General features: G+C 43.4%; 1 protein-coding gene across 6 annotated transcripts in view; it reads right to left on the bottom strand.

Moving 5' to 3' along the window:
• map4k5 (mitogen-activated protein kinase kinase kinase kinase 5) overlaps positions 1 to 19,927 on the bottom strand; it is a 100,895-nt gene that overhangs the window by 35,617 nt on the left and 45,351 nt on the right. For 4 of the 6 annotated variants that reach the window (XM_042330287.1, XM_042330288.1, XM_042330289.1 and 1 more), the window contains 9 exons: positions 18,213 to 18,257; positions 18,050 to 18,092; positions 14,756 to 14,890; positions 9,970 to 10,045; positions 9,013 to 9,063; positions 6,961 to 7,049; positions 4,047 to 4,088; positions 545 to 629; positions 361 to 440 (listed from right to left, as the gene is read on the bottom strand). In XM_042330287.1, coding sequence (XP_042186221.1) covers positions 361 to 440; positions 545 to 629; positions 4,047 to 4,088; positions 6,961 to 7,049; positions 9,013 to 9,063; positions 9,970 to 10,045; positions 14,756 to 14,890; positions 18,050 to 18,092; positions 18,213 to 18,257 — 646 coding nt within the window. The remainder of the gene's footprint in view (positions 1 to 360; positions 441 to 544; positions 630 to 4,046; positions 4,089 to 6,960; positions 7,050 to 9,012; positions 9,064 to 9,969; positions 10,046 to 14,755; positions 14,891 to 18,049; positions 18,093 to 18,212; positions 18,258 to 19,927) is intronic. The other 2 variants (XM_042330292.1, XM_042330291.1) reach the window with 1 other exon arrangement.

The raw sequence follows: 19,927 nt of genomic DNA, 5'->3' as shown, positions 1-19,927 counted from the left end.
GCAGTTAGCACACTGAAGGAGAGGACTCATCAGTTATTTCTGAAGGTATGTCATATACGAGCTAAACTTTTTTAGTGAACCGGCGATTCCTAACGGTTTCAAAACATTTTCTGACCGACGCACGCTACATTTGGATCGGTTTTGGGAATACACTTGTATCTTAAACATTAAGAATCGGGGACTGATGCGTATCGGGTGAATCGTTCCTTCCCTAATATTTTTTAGTGCTGTGCCTACCACCGTATTAAAGACTACAGACGATAATATGTGTTATCGGTTTGGTCCTATATGTTTATGTTTACAAGTTTTATTAGTGTCAAAGCGAAGTTATCCTCGACATGTTAACCTATGTGTTCCTACCTGTTCCATGGTGGCTTCATGCAGCTCATTCAGGTTGAGGGTATAGATCCCATCCTCTGTCCCAAATATAAGGTATTGGTCTGGAAAACAGTAGAAACATATTGAATTGTCTGTGACACATATTCACTCTCTCTAACACGTGTGTGTGTGTGTGTGTGTGTACAGTAGTGTGTGTGTGTGTTACCTTTGGTATCTGGGTGTATCCACGACGTGGCACAGTTGATTTTCAGTGGACAACCATCAAACACTTTGGAGAAACAGGCTCCCATCTAGAGTAGTGATGACACAAATATCAACAAACTGGGGATCAGAGAGAGTTCACCACCCAAAGTTGGTCTGGAAGATGGTAACCAGAGACGACATTCTGACCAGAGACGATATTCTGACCAGAGCAACCAGAGACGACATTCTGACCAGAGCAACCACAGACGACATTCTGACCAGAGACGACATTCTGACCAGAGTAACCACGGACGACATTCTGACCACAGACGACATTCTGACCAGAGACGACATTCTGACCAGAGCAACCACAGACGACATTCTGACCAGAGACGACATTCTGACCAGAGTAACCACAGACGACATTCTGACCAGACGTCATTCTGACCACAGACGTCATTCTGACCAGAGCACATTCTGACCAGAGTAACCACAGACATTCTGACCAGAGACTACATTCTGACCAGAGTAACCACAGACGACATTCTGACCAGAGACGACATTCTGACCAGAGCAACCACAGACGACATTCTGACAGACTGACATTCTGACCAGAGCAACCAGACATTCTGACCAGAGTAAACGTCATTCTGACCAGAGACGACATTCTGACCAGAGCAACCAGACGACATTCTGACCAGAGTAAACACAGACGACATTCTGACCAGAGATTCTGACCACAGACGTCATTCTGACATTCTGACCAGAGGAACCACAGACGACATTCTGACCAGAGACGACATTCTGACCAGAGCATCCACAGACGACATTCTGACCAGAGACGACATTCTGACCAGAGACTACATTCTGACCAGAGTAACCACAGACAACATTCTGACCAGAGACGACCAGAAACCAGAGACGACCAGCCGCACAGCAACCAGAGACGACCAGCAACCAGAGACGACCAGCAACCAGAGACGACCAGCTGCACAGTTTGAGTCGGTTCAGTCGAACCACAGACTACATAAATCATCATATCAATACATCAGACATAGTTTAACCCATCCACCAGGAAGGAATGTGTTCTGCTGGGGGTACAATGGAGCTAAATAAAAAAAGATCATCAAGGACAACAACCACCCGAGCCACTGCCTGTTCCCCCCGCTATCATCCAGAAGGAGAGGTCAGTACCCGAGCCACTGCCTGTTCCCTCCGCTATCATCCAGAAGGAGAGGTCAGTACCCGAGCCACTGCCTGTTCCCCCGCTATCATCCAGAAGGAGAGGTCAGTACCCGAGCCACTGCCTGTTCCCTCCGCTATCATCCAGAAGGAGAGGTCAGTACCCGAGCCACTGCCTGTTCCCTCCGCTATCATCCAGAAGGAGAGGTCAGTACCCGAGCCACTGCCTGTTCCCTCCGCTATCATCCAGAAGGAGAGGTCAGTACCCGAGCCACTGCCTGTTCCCTCCGCTATCATCCAGAAGGAGAGGTCAGTACCCGAGCCACTGCCTGTTCCCTCCGCTACCATCCAGAAGGAGAGGTCAGTACCCGAGCCACTGCCTGTTCCCCCTGCTACCATCCAGAAGGAGAGGTCAGTACCCGAGCCACTGCCTGTTCCCTCTGCTACCATCCAGAAGGAGAGGTCAGTACCCGAGCCACTGCCTGTTCCCTCCGCTATCATCCAGAAGGAGAGGTCAGTACCCGAGCCACTGCCTGTTCCCCCGCTATCATCCAGAAGGAGAGGTCAGTACCCGAGCCACTGCCTGTTCCCTCCGCTATCATCCAGAAGGAGAGGTCAGTACCCGAGCCACTGCCTGTTCCCTCCGCTATCATCCAGAAGGAGAGGTCAGTACCCGAGCCACTGCCTGTTCCCTCCGCTACCATCCAGAAGGAGAGGTCAGTACCCGAGCCACTGCCTGTTCCCCTGCTACCATCCAGAAGGAGAGGTCAGTACCCGAGCCACTGCCTGTTCCCCCCGCTACCATCCAGAAGGAGAGGTCAGGACCCGAGCCACTGCCTGTTCCCTCCGCTATCATCCTGAAGGCGAGGTCAGTACAGGTGCATCAAAGCTGGGACCGAGAGACCGAAAAACAGCTTCTATCTCAAGGCCATCAGACTGTTAAACAATCACCACTAACACAGAGAGGCTGCTGCCTACAGACAGACATGAAATCATTGGACCCTAACAAATGGATCACTGGCCACTTCATTAACCCCACTTCTATAATGATGTTTACATATCTTGCGTCACTCATCCCAGATGTATATAATGTATTTTATACCATCTATTGCATCTCGTCTATGCCGGTCAGTCATCGCTCATCCATATATTTATATTTACATATTCTTATTCCATCCCTTTACCTAGATTTGTGTGTATTAGGTAGTAGTTGTGGAATTGTTAGATATTACTGCACTGATGGAACTATAAGCACAAGCATTTCGCTACACTCGCAACAACATCTGCTAACCACGTGTATGTGACCAATAACATCTGCTAACCACGTGACCAATAACATCTGCTAACCACGTGTATGTGACCAATAACATCTGCTAACCACGTGACCAATAACATCTGCTAACCACGCGTATGTGACCAATAACATCTGCTAACCACGTGACCAATAACATCTGCTCACCACGTGACCAATAACATCTGCTCACCACGTGACCAATAACATCTGCTAACCACGTGACCAATAACATCTGCTAACCACGTGACCAATAACATCTGCTAACCACGTGACCAATAACATCTGCTAACCATGTGACCAATAACATCTGCTAACCACGTGTGACCAATGTGACCAACCAACATCTGCTAACCACGTGACCAATAACATCTGCTAACCACGTGTATGTGACCAATAACATCTGCTAACCATGTGACCAATAACATCTGCTAACCATGTGTATGTGACCAATAACATCTGCTAACCACGTGTATGTGACCAATAACATCTGCTAACCATGTGTATGTGACCAATAACATCTGCTAACCATGTGTATGTGACCAATAACATCTGCTAACCATGTGACCAATAACATCTGCTAATCATGTGTATGTGACCATTAACATCTGCTAACCACGTGACCAATAACATCTGCTAACCATGTGACCAATAACATCTGCTCACCATGTGACCAATAACATCTGCTCACCACGTGACCAATAACGTCTGTTAACCATGTGACCAATAACATCTGCTCACCACGTGACCAATAACATCTGCTAACCATGTGACCAATAACATCTGCTAATCATGTGTATGTGACCATTAACATCTGCTAACCACGTGACCAATAACATCTGCTAACCATGTGACCAATAACATCTGCTAACCACGTGTATGTGACAAAATACAATTTGATCTAGGGACGACACCAAGTCTGCGTTCCAAATGGCACCCTATTCCCTATGTAGTGTTGTACTTCATAGGGCTTTGGTCAAAAGTAGTGCACTGATAAAGGGAATAGGGGTGTCATTTGGGACACAGAGACTCGTCCACGTGGGTCACTCACCAGGACTTTAGGAGTGGGTGGCAGGCCGTTGATCGCTGGCTTCTGAGGAGAAACAAATGAACCACACATCAGACTGGAGGACATACGAAGAAAACAACAACTGTTGTTTTGATCCGAGCTGGTTTGCCAAGCACCGTTTTAAAATGGTTGTTGACTTCAAGCAACCTTTTCTTGTTTTTAATCGAGTTGTGATTAAAATCCATTGTGATTTAATTATGTCAATACAACGTTTAGCTAGCTTGGAGGAAGTATTGAGTGTTGTGTCGGTACGCTTAGCTAGCTACCGTAGCCTACATTGCGCATATGGAGTGAGACTGGTTCATGACATTTAATGTTTTTTTTTTGTTGTCACTCCCGTTGGCTCTCCTACGTAAAGGGGCTCGTGCTCTTGGATTGAAGTTGTTGGTCACTGACGAGCATTGTGATACTACAAGTAGAATATGTAGGTTCGGCTCTACCGGGTCGGCACGCAGTAGGGTACCACTTTTATTCTAGCAAGAGAGAAGCACCTGTCAGCAGTCGGATATTCAGTGTGTTTAATGCTTTATAAACCCAACTACTGTCTCTAACCTCAGCACTGTGGGTGGGGGGGGACAGTCGGGCTCGGTCCCAAATGGAAACACATTGTATATAGACTTGTTTATACTGTATGTTTGTTTTACTCCATGTGTAACTCTGTGTCGTTGTATCTGTCGAACTGCTTTGCTTTATCTTGGCCAGGTCGCAATTGTAAATGAGAACTTGTTCTCAATTTGCCTACCTGGTTAAATAAAGGTGAAATAAAATAAAATAAAAACCTATTCCCTAATATATCTGTCCCAAATGGAAACCTATCCCCTATATATACACCTGTTCCAAATGGAAACCTATTCCTTACATACCTGTCCCAAATGGAAACCTATTCCCTATACATCTGTCCCAAATGGAAACCTAATCCCTATACATCTGTCCCAAATGGAAACCTATTCCCTATACATCTGTCCCAAATGGAAACCTATTCCCTATATATCTGTCCCAAATTGAAACCTATTCCCTATATATCTGTCCCAAATGGAAACATATTCCCTATACATCTGTCCCAAATGGAAACCTATTCCTTACATACCTGTCCCAAATGGAAACCTATTCCCTATATATCTGTCCCAAATGGAAACCTATTCCTTACATACCTGTCCCAAATGGAAACCTATTCCCTATATACCTGTCCCAAATGGAAACCTATTCCCTACATACAGTGGGGCAAAAAAGTATTTAGTCAGCCACCAATTGTGCAAGTTCTCCCACTTAAAAAGATGAGGCCTGTAATTTTCATCACAGGTACACTTCAACTATGACAGACAAAATGAGAAAATAAATCCTGAAAATCACATTGTAGGATTTTTAATGAATTAATTTGCAAATTATGGTGGAAAATAAGTATTTGGTCAATAACAAAAGTTTCTCAATACTTTGTTTTATACCCTTTGTTGGCAATGACAGAGGTCAAATGTTTTCTGTAAGTCTACACAAGGTTTTCACACACTGTTGCTGGTATTTTGGCCCATTCCTCCATGCAGATCTCCTCTAGAGCAGTGATGTTTTGGGGCTGTTGCTGGGCAACACGGACTTTGACCTCCCTCCAAAGATTTTCTATGGGGTTGAGATCTGGAGACTGGCTAGGCCACTCCAGGACCTTGAAATGCTTCTTACGAAGCCACTCCTTCGTTGCCCGGGCGGTGTGTTTGGGATCATTGTCATGCTGAAAGACCCAGCCACGTTTCATCTTCAATGCCCTTGCTGATGGAAGGAGGTTTTCACTCAAAATCTCACGATACATGGCCCCATTCATGCTTTCCTTTACACGGATCAGTCGTCCTGGTCCCTTTGCAGAAAAACAGCCCCAAAGCATGATGTTTCCACCCCCATGCTTCACAGTAGGTATGGTGTTCTTTGGATGCAACTCAGCATTCTTTGTCCTCCAAACACGAGGATTTGAATTTTTACCAAAAAGTTATATTTTGGTTTCATCTGACCATATGACGTTCTCCTTATCTTCTTCTGGGTCATTCAAATGCTCTCTAGCAAACTTCAGACGGGCCTGGACATGTACTGGCTTAAGCAGGGGGACACGTCTGGCACTGCAGGATTTGAGTCCCTGGCGGCGTAGTGTGTTACTGATGGTAGGCTTTGTTACTTTGGTCCCAGCTCTCTGCAGGTCATTCCCTAGGTGTGGTACTGGGATTTTTGCTCAGCGTTCTTGTGATCATTTTGACCCCACGGGGTGAGATCTTGAGTGGAGCCCCAGATCGAGGGACATTATCAGTTGTATATATGTATGTCTTCCATTTCCTAATAATTGTTCCCACAGTTGATTTCTTCAAACCAAGCTGCTTACCTATTGCAGATTCAGTCTTCCCAGCAGGTCTACAATTTCGTTTCTGGTGTCCTTTGACAGCTCTTTGGTCTTGGCCATAGTGGAGTTTGGAGTGTGACTGTTTGAGGTTGTGGACAGGTGCCTTTTTATACTGATAACAAGTTCAAACAGGTGCCATTAATACAGGTAACGAGTGGAGGACAGAGGAGCCTCTTAAAGAAGAAGTTACAGGTCTGTGAGAGCCAGAAATCTTGCTTGTTTGTAGGTGACCAAATACTTATTTTCCACCATAATTTGCAAATAAATTCATAAAAAAATCCTACAATGTGATTTTCTAGATTTTTTTTCTCATTTTGTCTGTTATAGTTGAAGTGTACCTATGATGAAAATTACAGGCCCCTACCATCTTTTTAAGTGGGAGAACTTGCACAATTGGTGGCTGACTAAATACTTTTTTATCCCACTGTATGTTACCTGACATTATATGACTGACATATTTCGATTGCTCTGCCATATACATAGTCACATAGAAAATACAATCACATAGATAAAAAGCCTCACAGGGTAGTCTTTCTTCTCCTTCCTCTGTGGTCGGCTGGGAGGAGTCTTGGGACTGTCCCCATTCACACCTCCATCAGAGTCTTCAAGTTCTGGGGACAGAGACAAGTTACATTTGATATTTCAGTAATTTAGGGGTTCCGCAGGGCTACTGCTGGGGGTTACATTTGATATTTCAGTAATTTAGGGGTTCCGCGGGGCTACTGCTGGGGGTTACATTTGACATTTCAGTAATTTAGGGGTTCCGCAGAGCTACTGCTGGGGGAAGTGGAGGGTTATATCTAGTCTCTGAGGGTTATACACTACCAAAAGTATGAGGACACCTGCTCGTCAAACATCTCATTCCTAAATCATGGGCATTAATATGGAGTTGGTCCCCCCCTTTGCTATAACAGCCTCCACTCTTCAAGGAAAGCTTTTCACTAGATGTTTGAACATTGCTGCAGGGGACTTGCTTCTATTCAGCCATGAGAGTTAGTGAGGTCAGGCACTGATGTTGGGCGATTAGGCCTTGCTTGCAGTCGGCGTTCCAATTCATCCCCAAGGTGTTCGATGGGGGGTTGAGGTCAGGGCTGTGTGCAGGCCAGTCAAGTTCTTCCACACCGATCTCGACAAACCATTTCTGTATGAACCTCGCTTTGTGCACGGGGGCATTGTCATGCTAAAACAGGAAAGGGCCTTCCCCAAACTGTTGCCACCAAGATGGAAGCACAGAATTCTCTAAGATTTCCCTTCACTGGAACTAAGGGCCTAGCCCGAACCATGAAAAACAGCCCCAGACCATTATTCCTCCTCCACCAACCTTTACAGTTGGCACTGCTATGGTGCAGGTAGTGTTCTCCTTGGCATCCACCAAACCCAGATTTGTCCGTGGGACTGCCAAGATGTTGAAGTGTGGTTCATCACTCCAGAGAACGAGTTGTTTCCACTGCTCCAGAGTCCAAATGGCGGCGAGCTTTACACCACTCCAGCCGACGCTTGGCATTGCACATGGTGATCTTAGGCTTGTGTGCGGCTACTCGGCCATGGAAACCCATTTCATGAAGCTCCTGACGAACAGTTCTTGTGCTGACGTTGCTTCCAGAGGCAGTTTGGATCTCAGTAGTGAGTGTTGCAACCAAGGACAGACTTTTTTTTTTTTTTTTTTTTTTACACGCAAAGCGCTTCAGCCCTCGGCGGTCCCGTTCTGTGAGCTTGGGTGTCCTACATACTTTAGTATATAGTGTATCTAGCATATAGGATTTTCTCTGAGGGTATTGAACCACTATAGTGAATACAACTACACACACACACCGGACTGTTTATTAGGTACCTCCTACACAACAATGGATCGCTCCTACAGACAGTGAGTCACGTGACCGTGGCAGGAAGACGGGTATCAATGCATTCAGTTACTGTTTGATTGAACGTTAGAATGGGGAAAAACAAGTAACCTAAGATACTGAGCGTTGTGATCGTCGCCCGTGCCAGGCGTATCCAGTATGCCAGAAACGGCCGCCCTCCTGGGCTTTAGACCCACGACGGTATCTAGAGTTTTTAAACCAAGGACGGAGCGACAAACCAACAAACAAATCCCGGTTCCTCTTGCGTCATTCTGATGGCAGGCAGGATTTGGCGTCAGCAGCACGAGTCCATCCTGCCCGGTGTCAACGGTACAGGCTGGTGGCTGTTGTGTGGGGGAAATGTTGTCCTGGCAAAGTGGGGTCCAACCCAGACACTAGATTAGGTGTACCTAATAAACGGCCCAGTGAATGCATCTACAGTACACCCCGGACACTAAATTAGGTATACCTAATAAACGGTCCAGTGAATGCATCTACAGTACACCCCGGACACTAAATTAGGTATACCTAATAAACGGTCCAGTGAATGCATCTACAGTACACCCCGGACACTAGATTAGGTATACCTAATAAACGGTCCAGTGAATGCATCTACAGTACACCCCGGACACTAAATTAGGTATACCTAATAAACAGTCCAGTGAATACATCTACAGTACACCCCGGACACTAAATTAGGTACACCCACAAACAGTTAGATGCAACTTCTTACCTTTGGATATGTTTGAATTACTGGCGAAAACGTTGTTTGAATAACTGATAGCTTGGAAGAGAAGAGATTTTGTTTTTCCTCATTTAGAGAGAGTACGCTAACCTTCAATCAATTTAACTCTTAAACATATATGGGAATTGCTCTAGTGGGATAGGGCTAAATATACATGTTTATCTTACAGAAGAAATATGTTTTCAATTAAAAGAAAACAGTTTGGAGATTATGGGAAAAGTATTTGACTAATCTGACACCCTTGATTTTACAGGACATTTACAGTACATGTTGCCGCATTAATTGATAATTAAATCTGAAAACACTCTGGATACAGTCGGTAACATGAGACTATTCATGGTAAATTTGGGGTAGGTGCAACAGAAGACAAACTAAAGACAAGTGAGAGGACTAACTGACTGTCTCCAAGTGACCACACACACACACACACACACACCCACACACACCTCTCCAAAAGTGTGGACAGTTCCTGCATAATTTCAATACATTTTTATGACTTCAACTATGAAAAAAAATGTGCTATTTTAAGCTCTCCAAAAAGCTGAGCTTTTGAGAAATTACAGGTAAGCAGACTTGTAGTTGTTTTGAACACAGCCTTGCCAACAGTTACTGTTGTTGTTTATGCATTCCAATTCTGGATACATTCGGTAACATGAGACTATTCACTATTCAAACTCTGCCCATTATAAATCACAATCTGGGTCAGGCGGGCATCCTTTCAAAGCACGTTGTAATGCCAACATGATTTGTTAAGTTACAAAAAATATGATCTTACAGTGTTAGGTGTTAATTAGGTCAATTCAGAGAAACGTAAACTTAATTCAGGTGAGTGTAGAATAGAGCCAGGAGTGAATTGGGATGCTAGTACAACAAAAATGCACCATTTTCAACCAGTATAGGGGTACGGGTGTAAAGATATGTGTGTGTGTGTGTGTTTTAACTCACCAGGGTCCGAGGCTGTGGACAGTATACCAGGACTACTAACGCTGGCTGACAGGTAGTCAGGAGAGGGGTGCTCCACCTTACAATTAGAATTACCTTCATTAACTCAAGGTGGGGAAATTTGTTTAGCATTTTAGGCTTCACAACATCGTTGAAAACACAGAATATCATATAGAGTACAGTGCATTCGGAAAGTATTCAGACCCCTTGACTTATTCCACATTTTGTTACTTTACAGCCTGAATTCTAAAAATGGATTAAATACCCAAAAAATCCTCAATCAACACACAATACCCCATAATGAAAAGTTTTTATTTTATTTTAGCAAATGTATTACAAATAAAAAAACTGAAAAAGCTTATTTACATTCAACCCCTTTGCTATGAGACTCAATTGAGCTCAGGTGCATCCTGTTTCCATTGATCATCCTTGAGATGTTTCTACAACTTGATTGGAGTCCACCTGTGGTAAATTCAATTGATCGGACATGATTTGAAAAGGCACACGCCTGTCTATATAAGGTCCCACACTGCAGCATTGAAGGTTCTCAGGAACACAGTGGCCTCCATCATTCTTAAAAGGAAGAAGTTTGGAACCACCAAGACTTTTTTTCCTAAAGATGGCCGTCCGGCAAACTGAGCAATCGGGGGAGAAGGGCCTTGGTCAGGGAGGTGACCAAGAACCTGATGGTCACTCTGACAGAGCTCCAGAGTTCCTCTGTGGAGATGGTTGTCCTTCTGGAAGGTTGTCCCACCTCCGCAGCAAATCACCAATCAGGCACTTATGGTAGAGTGGCCAGACGGGAGCTACTCCTCAGTAAAAAGACATGGCAGCCTGCTTGGAGTTTGCCAAAAGGCACCTAAAGATTATCTGGTATGATGAAACCAAGATTGAACTCTTTGGCCTTAATGCCAAGCGCCACGGCTGGAGGAAACCTGGCACCATCCCTACGGTGATGCATGGTGGTGGCAGCATCATGCTGTGAGGATGTTTTTCAGTGGCAGGGACTGGGAGACAGGATTGAGGAAAAGATGAACGGAGCAAAGTACAGAGAGCAAATGAAAACCTTCTCCAGAGCACTTAGGACCTCAGACTGGGGCGAAAATTCACCTTCCAACACAAAACGACCCTAAGCACACAGCCAAGACAACGCAGGAGTGGCTTCGGGACAAGTCTCTGGAGAGACCAGAAAGTAGCTGTGCACCGACACTCCCCATCCAACCTGACAGAGCTCGAGAGGATCTGCAGAGAAGAATGGCGAAATACTCCCCAAATACAGGTGTCCCAAGCTTGTAGCGTCAAACCCAAGAAGACTCGAGGCTATAAATCGCTGACAAAAGTGCTTCAACAAAGTACTGAGTAAAGGGTCTGATGCCCTTCCAGACTCCCTCTGCCTACCCAAGGACGCCAGAGGACAAAAATCAGTTAACCACCTAACTGAGGATCTCAATTTAACCTTGCGCAATACCCTAGATGCAGTTGCACCCCTAAAAACTAAAAAAAAATTCTCATAAGAAACTAGCTCCCTGGTACACAGAAAATACCCGAGCTCTGAAGCAAGCTTCCAGAAAATTGGAACGGAAATGGCGCCACACCAAACTGGAAGTCTTCCGACTAGCTTGGAAAGGCAGTACCGTGCAGTACCGAAGAGCCCTTACTGCTGCTCGATCATCCTATTTTTCTAACTTAATTGAGGAAAATAAGAAGAATCCGAAATTCCTTTTTGATACTGTCGCAAAGCTAACTAAAAAGCAGCATTCCCCAAGAGAGGATGACTTTCACTTTAGCAGTGATAAATTCATGAACTTCTTTGAGGAAAAGATCATGATTATTAGAAAGCAAATTACGGACTCCTCTTTAAACCTGCGTATTCCTCCAAACCTCAGTTGTCCTGAGTCTGCACAACTCTGCCAGGACCTAGGATCAAGAGAGACGCTCAAGTGTTTTAGTACTATATCTCTTGACACAATGATGAAAATAATCATGGCCTCTAAACCTTCAAGCTGCATACTGGACCCTATTCCAACTAAACTACTGAAAGAGCTGCTTCCTGTGCTTGGCCCTCCTATGTTGAACATAATAAACGGCTCTCTATCCACTGGATGTGTACCAAACTCACTAAAAGTGGCAGTAATAAAGCCTCTCTTGAAAAAGCCAAACCTTGACCCAGAAAATATAAAAAACTATTGGCCTATATCGAATCTTCCATTCCTCTCAAAAATTTTAGAGAAGGCTGTTGCTCAGCAACTCACTGCCTTCCTGAAGACAAACAATGTATACGAAATGCTTCAGTCTGGTTTTAGACCCCATCATAGCACTGAGACGGCAATTGTGAAGGTGGTAAATGACATTTTAATGGCATCGGACCGAGGCTCTGCATCTGTCCTCGTGCTCCTAGACCTTAGTGCCGCTTTTGATACCATCGATCATCACATTCTTTTGGAGAGATTGGAAACCCAAATTGGTCTACACAGACATGTTTTGGCCTGGTTTAGATCTTATCTGTCGGAAAGATATCAGTTTGTCTCTGTGAATGGTTTGTCCTCTGACAAATCAACTGTAAATTTCGGTGTTCCTCAAGGTTCCGTTTTAGGACCACTATTGTTTTCACTATATATTTTACCTCTTGGGGATGTTATTCGAAAACATAATGTAAACTTTCACTGCTATGCGGATGACACACAGCTGTACATTTCAATGAAACATGGTGAAGCCCCAAAATTGCCCTCGCTAGAAGCATGTGTTTCAGACATAAGGAAGTGGATGGCTGCAAACTTTCTACTATTAAACTCGGACAAAACAGAGATGCTTGTTCTAGGTCCCAAGAAACAAAGAGATCTTCTGTTGAATCTGACAATTAATCTTAATGGTTGTACAGTCGTCTCAAATAAAACTGTGAAGGACCTCAGCGTTACTCTGGACCCTGATCTCTCTTTTGAAGAACATATCAAGACCATTTCAAGGACATATTTTTTTCCATCTACGTAACATTGCAAAAATCAGAAACTTTCTGTCCAAAAATGATGCAGAAAAATTAATCCATGCTTTTGTCACTTCTAGGTTAGACTACTGCAATGCTCTATTTTCCGGCTACCCGGATAAAGCACTAAATAAACTTCAGTTAGTGCTAAATACGGCTTCTAGAATCCTGATTAGAACCAAAAAATTTGATCATATTACTCCAGTGCTAGCCTCTCTACACTGGCTTCCTGTCAAAGCAAGGGCTGATTTCAAGGTTTTACTGCTAACCTACAAAGCATTACATGGGCTTGCTCCTACCTATCTCTCTGATTTGGTCCTGCTGTACATACCTACACGTACGCTACGGTCACAAGACGCAGGCCTCCTAATTGTCCCTAGAATTTCTAAGCAAACAGCTGGAGGCAGGGCTTTCTCCTATAGAGCTCCATTTTTATGGAACGGTCTGCCTACCCATGTCAGAGACGCAAACTCGGTCTCAACCTTTAAGTCTTTACTGAAGACTCATCTCTTCAGTGGGTCATATGATTGAGTGTAGTCTGGCCCAGGAGTGGGAAGGTGAACGGAAAGGCTCTGGAGCAACGAACCGCCCTTGCTGTCTCTGCCTGGCCGGTTCCCCTCTTTCCACTGGGATTCTCTGCCTCTAACCCAATTACAGGGGCTGGGTCACTGGCTTACTGGGGCTCTCTCATGCCGTCCCTGGAGGGGGTGCGTCACCTGAGTGGGTTGATTCACTGTTGTGGTCATCCTGACTGGGTTGGCGCCCCCCTGGGTTGTGCCGTGGCGGAGATCTTTGTGGGCTATACTCAGCCTTGTCTCAGGATGGTAAGTTGGTGGTTGAAGATATCCCTCTAGTGGTGTGGGGGCTGTGCTTTGGCAAAATGGGTGGGGTTATATCCTTCCTGTTTGGCCCTGTCCGGGGTGTCCTCGGATGGGCCCACAGTGTCTCCTGACCCCTCCTGTCTCAGCCTCCAGTATTTATCCTGCAGTAGTTTATGTGTCGGGGTGCTGGGCCAGTTTGTTATATCTGGAGTTCTTCTCCTGTCCTATTCAGTGTCCTGTGTGAATTTAAGTGTGCTCTTTCTAATTCTCTCCTTCTCTCTTTCTTTCTCTCTCTCGGAGGACCTGAGCCCTAGGACCATGCCCCAGGACTACCTGACATGATGACTCCTTGCTGTCCCCAGTCCACCTGGCCATGCTGCTGCTCCAGTTTCAACTTCCACCTGACTGTGCTGCTGCTCCAGTTTCAACTGTTCTGCCTTATTATTATTCGACCATGCTGGTCATTTATGAACATTTTTACATCTTGGCCATGTTCTGTTATAATCTCCACCCGGCACAGCCAGAAGAGGACTGGCCACCCCACATAGCCTGGTTCCTCTCTAGGTTTCTTCCTAGGTTTTGGCCTTTCTAGGGAGTTTTTCCTAGCCACCGTGCTTCTACACCTGCATTGCTTGCTGTTTGGGGTTTTAGGCTGGGTTTCTGTACAGCACTTTGAGATATCAGCTGATGTACGAAGGGCTATATAAATAAATTTGATTTGATTTGAATACTTATGGAAATATGTTTCTCCATTTTTATACATTTGCAAAAAAAACAAAACATTTTGCTTTGTCATTATGGGGTATTGTGATGTCATTATGGGGTATTGTGATGTCATTATGGGGTATTGTGTGTAGATTGATGGGGGGGACAAATCCATTTTAGAATAAGTCTGTAACGTAACAAAATGAAGGGGCCTGAATACTTTCCAAATGCACTGTACCGTCAACTGTTGTAATAGAAATAGACATCAAACATAAACACACACCTTGTTGCCCTGCTCTGGGGTGCTCAGTCTCCGGGGGCCCAGGCCTGGGCTGCTCTCGGAGCCCGGGAACCTCCTCACCGTCAGACACCGCTCATCAGTCAGACCTAGCTCATCTGACAAACTGTTCAGTTGAGGCTGAGGGGGAGAGATGAGGGAGAGAGGAAGACGGGAGAGGGAGAATAGAGGAAGTAGTATGTGATGAAACCCCAGTACGAAACCCCAGTATATGATGAAACCCCAGTATATATATTGAAACCCCAGTATATATTGAAACCCCAGTATATATTGAAACCCCAGTATATATTAAAACCCCAGTATATGATGAAACCCCAGTATATAATTGAAACCCCAGTATATATTGAAACCCCAGTATATATATTGAAACCCCAGTATATATTGAAACCCCAGTATGAAACCCCAGTATAAAACCCCAGTATATATTGAAACCCCAGTATATATTGAAACCCCAGTATATATTGAAACCCCAGTATATATTGAAACCCCAGTATAAACCCCAGTATATGATGAAACCCCAGTATATATTAAAACCCCAGTATATGATGAAACCCCAGTATATATTGAAACCCCAGTATGAAACCCCAGTATATGAAAACCCCAGTATATATTAAAACCCCAGTATATATGAAACCCCAGTATGAAACCCCAGTATATATTGAAACCCCAGTATATATTGAAACCCCAGTATGAAACCCCAGTATATATTGAAACCCCAGTATGAAACCCCAGTATGAAACCCCAGTATATGAACCCCAGTATATATTAAAACCCCAGTATGAAACCCCAGTATGAAACCCCAGTATATGATGAAACCCCAGTATATATTAAAACCCCAGTATATATTAAAACCCCAGTATATTGAAACCCCAGTATATATTGAAACCCCAGTATGAAACCCCAGTATATATGAAACCCCAGTATATATTGAAACCCCAGTATATATTGAAACCCCAGTATATATTGAAACCCCAGTATATATTGAAACCCCAGTATGAAACCCCAGTATATGATGAAACCCCAGTATATGATGAAACCCCAGTATATATTGAAACCCCAGTATGAAACCCCAGTATATGATGAAACCCCAGTATATATTAAAACCCCAGTATATGATGAAACCCCAGTATATATTGAAACCCCAGTATATATTGAAACCCCAGTATATATTGAAACCCCAGTATATATTGAAACCCCAGTATGAAACCCCAGTATATATTGAAACCCCAGTATAAACCCCAGTATGAAACCCCAGTATATGAACCCCAGTATATAAAAACCCCAGTATATGATGAAACCCCAGTATATATTGAAACCCCAGTATATTGAAACCCCAGTATATATTGAAACCCCAGTATATATTGAAACCCCAGTATGAAACCCCAGTATATATTGAAACCCCAGTATATATGAAACCCCAGTATGAAACCCCAGTATATGTTGAAACCCCAGTATATATTGAAACCCCAGTATATTGAAACCCCAGTATATATTGAAACCCCAGTATATTGAAACCCCAGTATATATTGAAACCCCAAACCCCAGTATATATATGAAACCCCAGTATATATTGAAACCCCAGTATATATTGAAACCCCAGTATGAAACCCCAGTATATATTGAAACCCCAGTATATATTGAAACCCCAGTATAAACCCCAGTATGAAACCCCAGTATATGAAACCCCAGTATATATTAAAACCCCAGTATATGATGAAACCCCAGTATATATTGAAACCCCAGTATATGAAACCCCAGTATATATGAAACCCCAGTATATATTGAAACCCCAGTATATATTGAAACCCCAGTATATATTGAAACCCCAGTATATATTGAACCCCCAGTTGAAACCCCAGTATATGTTGAAACCCCAGTATATATTGAAACCCCAGTATATATTGAAACCCCAGTATATATTGAAACCCCAGTATGAAACCCCAGTATATATTGAAACCCCAGTATATATTGAAACCCCAGTATATATTGAAACCCCAGTATGAATTGAACCCCCAGTATGAAACCCCAGTATATATTGAAACCCCAGTATGAAACCCCAGTATATGTTGAAACCCCAGTATATGTTGAAACCCCAGTATATGTTGAAACCCCAGTATATGTTGAAACCCCAGTATATATTGAAACCCCAGTATATATTGAAACCCCAGTATATATTGAAACCCCAGTATGAAACCCCAGTATATTGAAACCCCCAGTATGAAACCCCAGTATATATTGAAACCCCAGTATATGGGGAAACCCCAGTATATATTGAAACCCCAGTATATATTGAACCCCAGTATGAAACCCCAGGGCTTGGAAACCCCAGTATATATTGAAACCCCAGTATATATTGAAACCCCAGTATATATTGAACCCCAGTATGAAACCCAGTATATATTGAAACCCCAGTATATATTGAAACCCCAGTATATATTGAAACCCCAGTATGAATTGAACCCCAGTATGAAACCCCAGTATATATTGAAACCCCAGTATGAAACCCCAGTATATGTTGAAACCCCAGTATATGTTGAAACCCCAGTATATGTTGAAACCCCAGTATATGTTGAAACCCCAGTATATATTGAAACCCCAGTATATATTGAAACCCCAGTATATATTGAAACCCCAGTATATATTGAAACCCCAGTATATATTGAAACCCCAGTATATATTGAAACCCCAGTATATATTGAAACCCCAGTATATATTGAAACCCCAGTATATGTTGAAACCCCAGTATATATTGAAACCCCAGTATATATTGAAGTATGAATTGAACCCCAAGTAAATTGAACCCCCAGTATGAAACCCCAGTATATATTGAAACCCCAGTATGAAACCCCAGTATGAAACCCCAGTATATGAACCCCAGTATATATTAAAACCCCAGTATATGATGAAACCCCAGTATATATTGAAACCCCAGTATATTAAACCCCAGTATATATTGAAACCCCAGTATATATTGAAACCCCAGTATATATTGAAACCCCAGTATGAAACCCCAGTATATATTGAAACCCCAGTATGAAACCCCAGTATGAAACCCCAGTATATGAACCCCCTTTATATTTAAAACCCCAGTATATGATGAAACCCCAGTATATTTGAAACCCCAGTATGAAACCCCAGTATATATTGAAACCCCAGTATATAATTGAAACCCCAGTATGAAACCCCAGTATGAAACCCCAGTATATATTGAAACCCCAGTATATATTGAAACCCCAGTATATGTTGAAACCCCAGTATATGCAGTGTATAAGGATTTACCTTTGGCGGTAGAGGTGGTGGGATTCCATGCTTCAGGGTCGACCTAGAATTGGAGAAGACCAGACAGTCAGTCAGTCAGGCAGGGTGTGTGTGTGTGTGTGTGTGTGTGTGTGTGTGTGTGTGTGTGTGTGTGTGTGTGTGTGTGTGTGTGATCAGCACTTACAGCTCCACGTCTTCAAAGGCATCCTCCAGATGGGCCATATGTCCCCTGGGGGAAGACAGAGAGAATGACAGATCAGAGGGAGGAGAAGAGAACAGGGAGGTCAGGGCTGGGAGGAACAGGGAGGTCAGGGCTGGGGGGGGTGGGGGTGTAATGTTACCACCAGGGTTGTGGTCAATTCCATTTCAATTCCAGTCAATTCAGAAAGTAAACCACATTCCAAATCTACAAGCATTGAAGAGAATTGGGATGTCAGTGTACTTCCTGAACTGACCGGAATTGAGCCCAACCCTGGTTTCCACGATGATGTTTATGAAGTAAATGACTCGTTCCTCAGAGAGAATAGGAGCCTGGACCCTCTGTGACTCAGAGAGAATAAGAGCCTGGGGCCTTATTTACATATGTTGTGCATGTACAAAATATACCCCAAAACATGGGCACGCCAGTTCACAGAAAAGTTGGCATTTATAAAAATGTAACTTGACGTGAGAATGTGCTTAGCTTTCCTCAAACTTTAGACCATGCATACGCACAGTTTGTAGTGGTTGAAGCATTGCAGCAGAAAGTAGATTAGTATTTTATGCAATTAGATATATGACAAGCTAATTCATAAGAAAAAAACAGGTAAATACAACAAGATGCAATCATTTATGGTGTATTTTTTTCCACCTTTATTTTGACAGGGAAGGACGCTGAGGCCAAGGTCTCTTTACAATTTGTCGTTAGTGATTATTTATATATATTTTTTTAAATCTTTGCATTCTAAACTAGTTAGATATAGACATCTATTTCCCATTTCATTTCCATGATCATTGCAGAATAAATTCTTCATCTCTTCGGATAGTAATGGTTTCATACTTGTATAGTAGCCCCTCTCGTAGCCCCTCTCGTAGCCTCTCTCGTAGCCTCTCTAGTAGCCACTCTAGTAGCCCCTCTCGTAGCCTCTCTAGTAGCCTCTCTAGTAGCCTCTCTAGTAGCCTCTCTAGTAGCCTCTCTAGTAGCCTCTCTAGTAGCCTCTCTAGTAGCCTCTCTAGTAGCCTCTCTAGTAGCCTCTAGGTATAGAACGTGCCATTGCTCATTTAATTGGATCCACTTTACAGTAGTAAATAGATAAAACTACTTCAAGTATTTTTGCTTTATGCGAACGTCTCAAGTCAACAATATTTAATTTAGAAATATAATACATATTTTCACAACGATTGCAGAATAAATACCTCATCTTTTCTGGCCATGATGGATTCATATTTCCAAAGAAGCGTTAGCCTACTACAACTTACCATGCGCATCTCATTTAAACTGGGTCTATTAGATAGGGCACTAGTTCAAGTATTTTGCAAACACAGTAGAATTTAACAGATGAACAGACAGTTGATCTTGTGTGTAGGCTACCACTGTAACTAGTTTACATCCCGTTGGTTCTAAGTGTGTAGGCTACCACTGTAACTAGTTTACATCCCGTTGGTTCTAAGTGTGTAGGCTACCACTGTAACTAGTTTACTTCCTGTTGGTTCTAAGTGTGTAGACTACCACTGTAACTAGTTTACTTCCTGTTGGTTCTAAGTGTGTAGGCTACCACTGTAACTAGTTTACATCCCGTTGGTTCTAAGTGTGTAGGCTACCACTGTAACTAGTTTACATCCCGTTGGTTCTAAGTGTGTAGGCTACCACTGTAACTAGTTTACATCCCGTTGGTTCTAAGTGTGTAGGCTACCACTGTA

This window comes from Oncorhynchus tshawytscha, linkage group LG11, assembly GCF_018296145.1.
Source record: "Oncorhynchus tshawytscha isolate Ot180627B linkage group LG11, Otsh_v2.0, whole genome shotgun sequence".
NCBI classification, from domain to species: Eukaryota; Metazoa; Chordata; class Actinopteri; order Salmoniformes; family Salmonidae; genus Oncorhynchus; species Oncorhynchus tshawytscha.
This window is presented reverse-complemented; position numbering and strand designations above follow the sequence as displayed.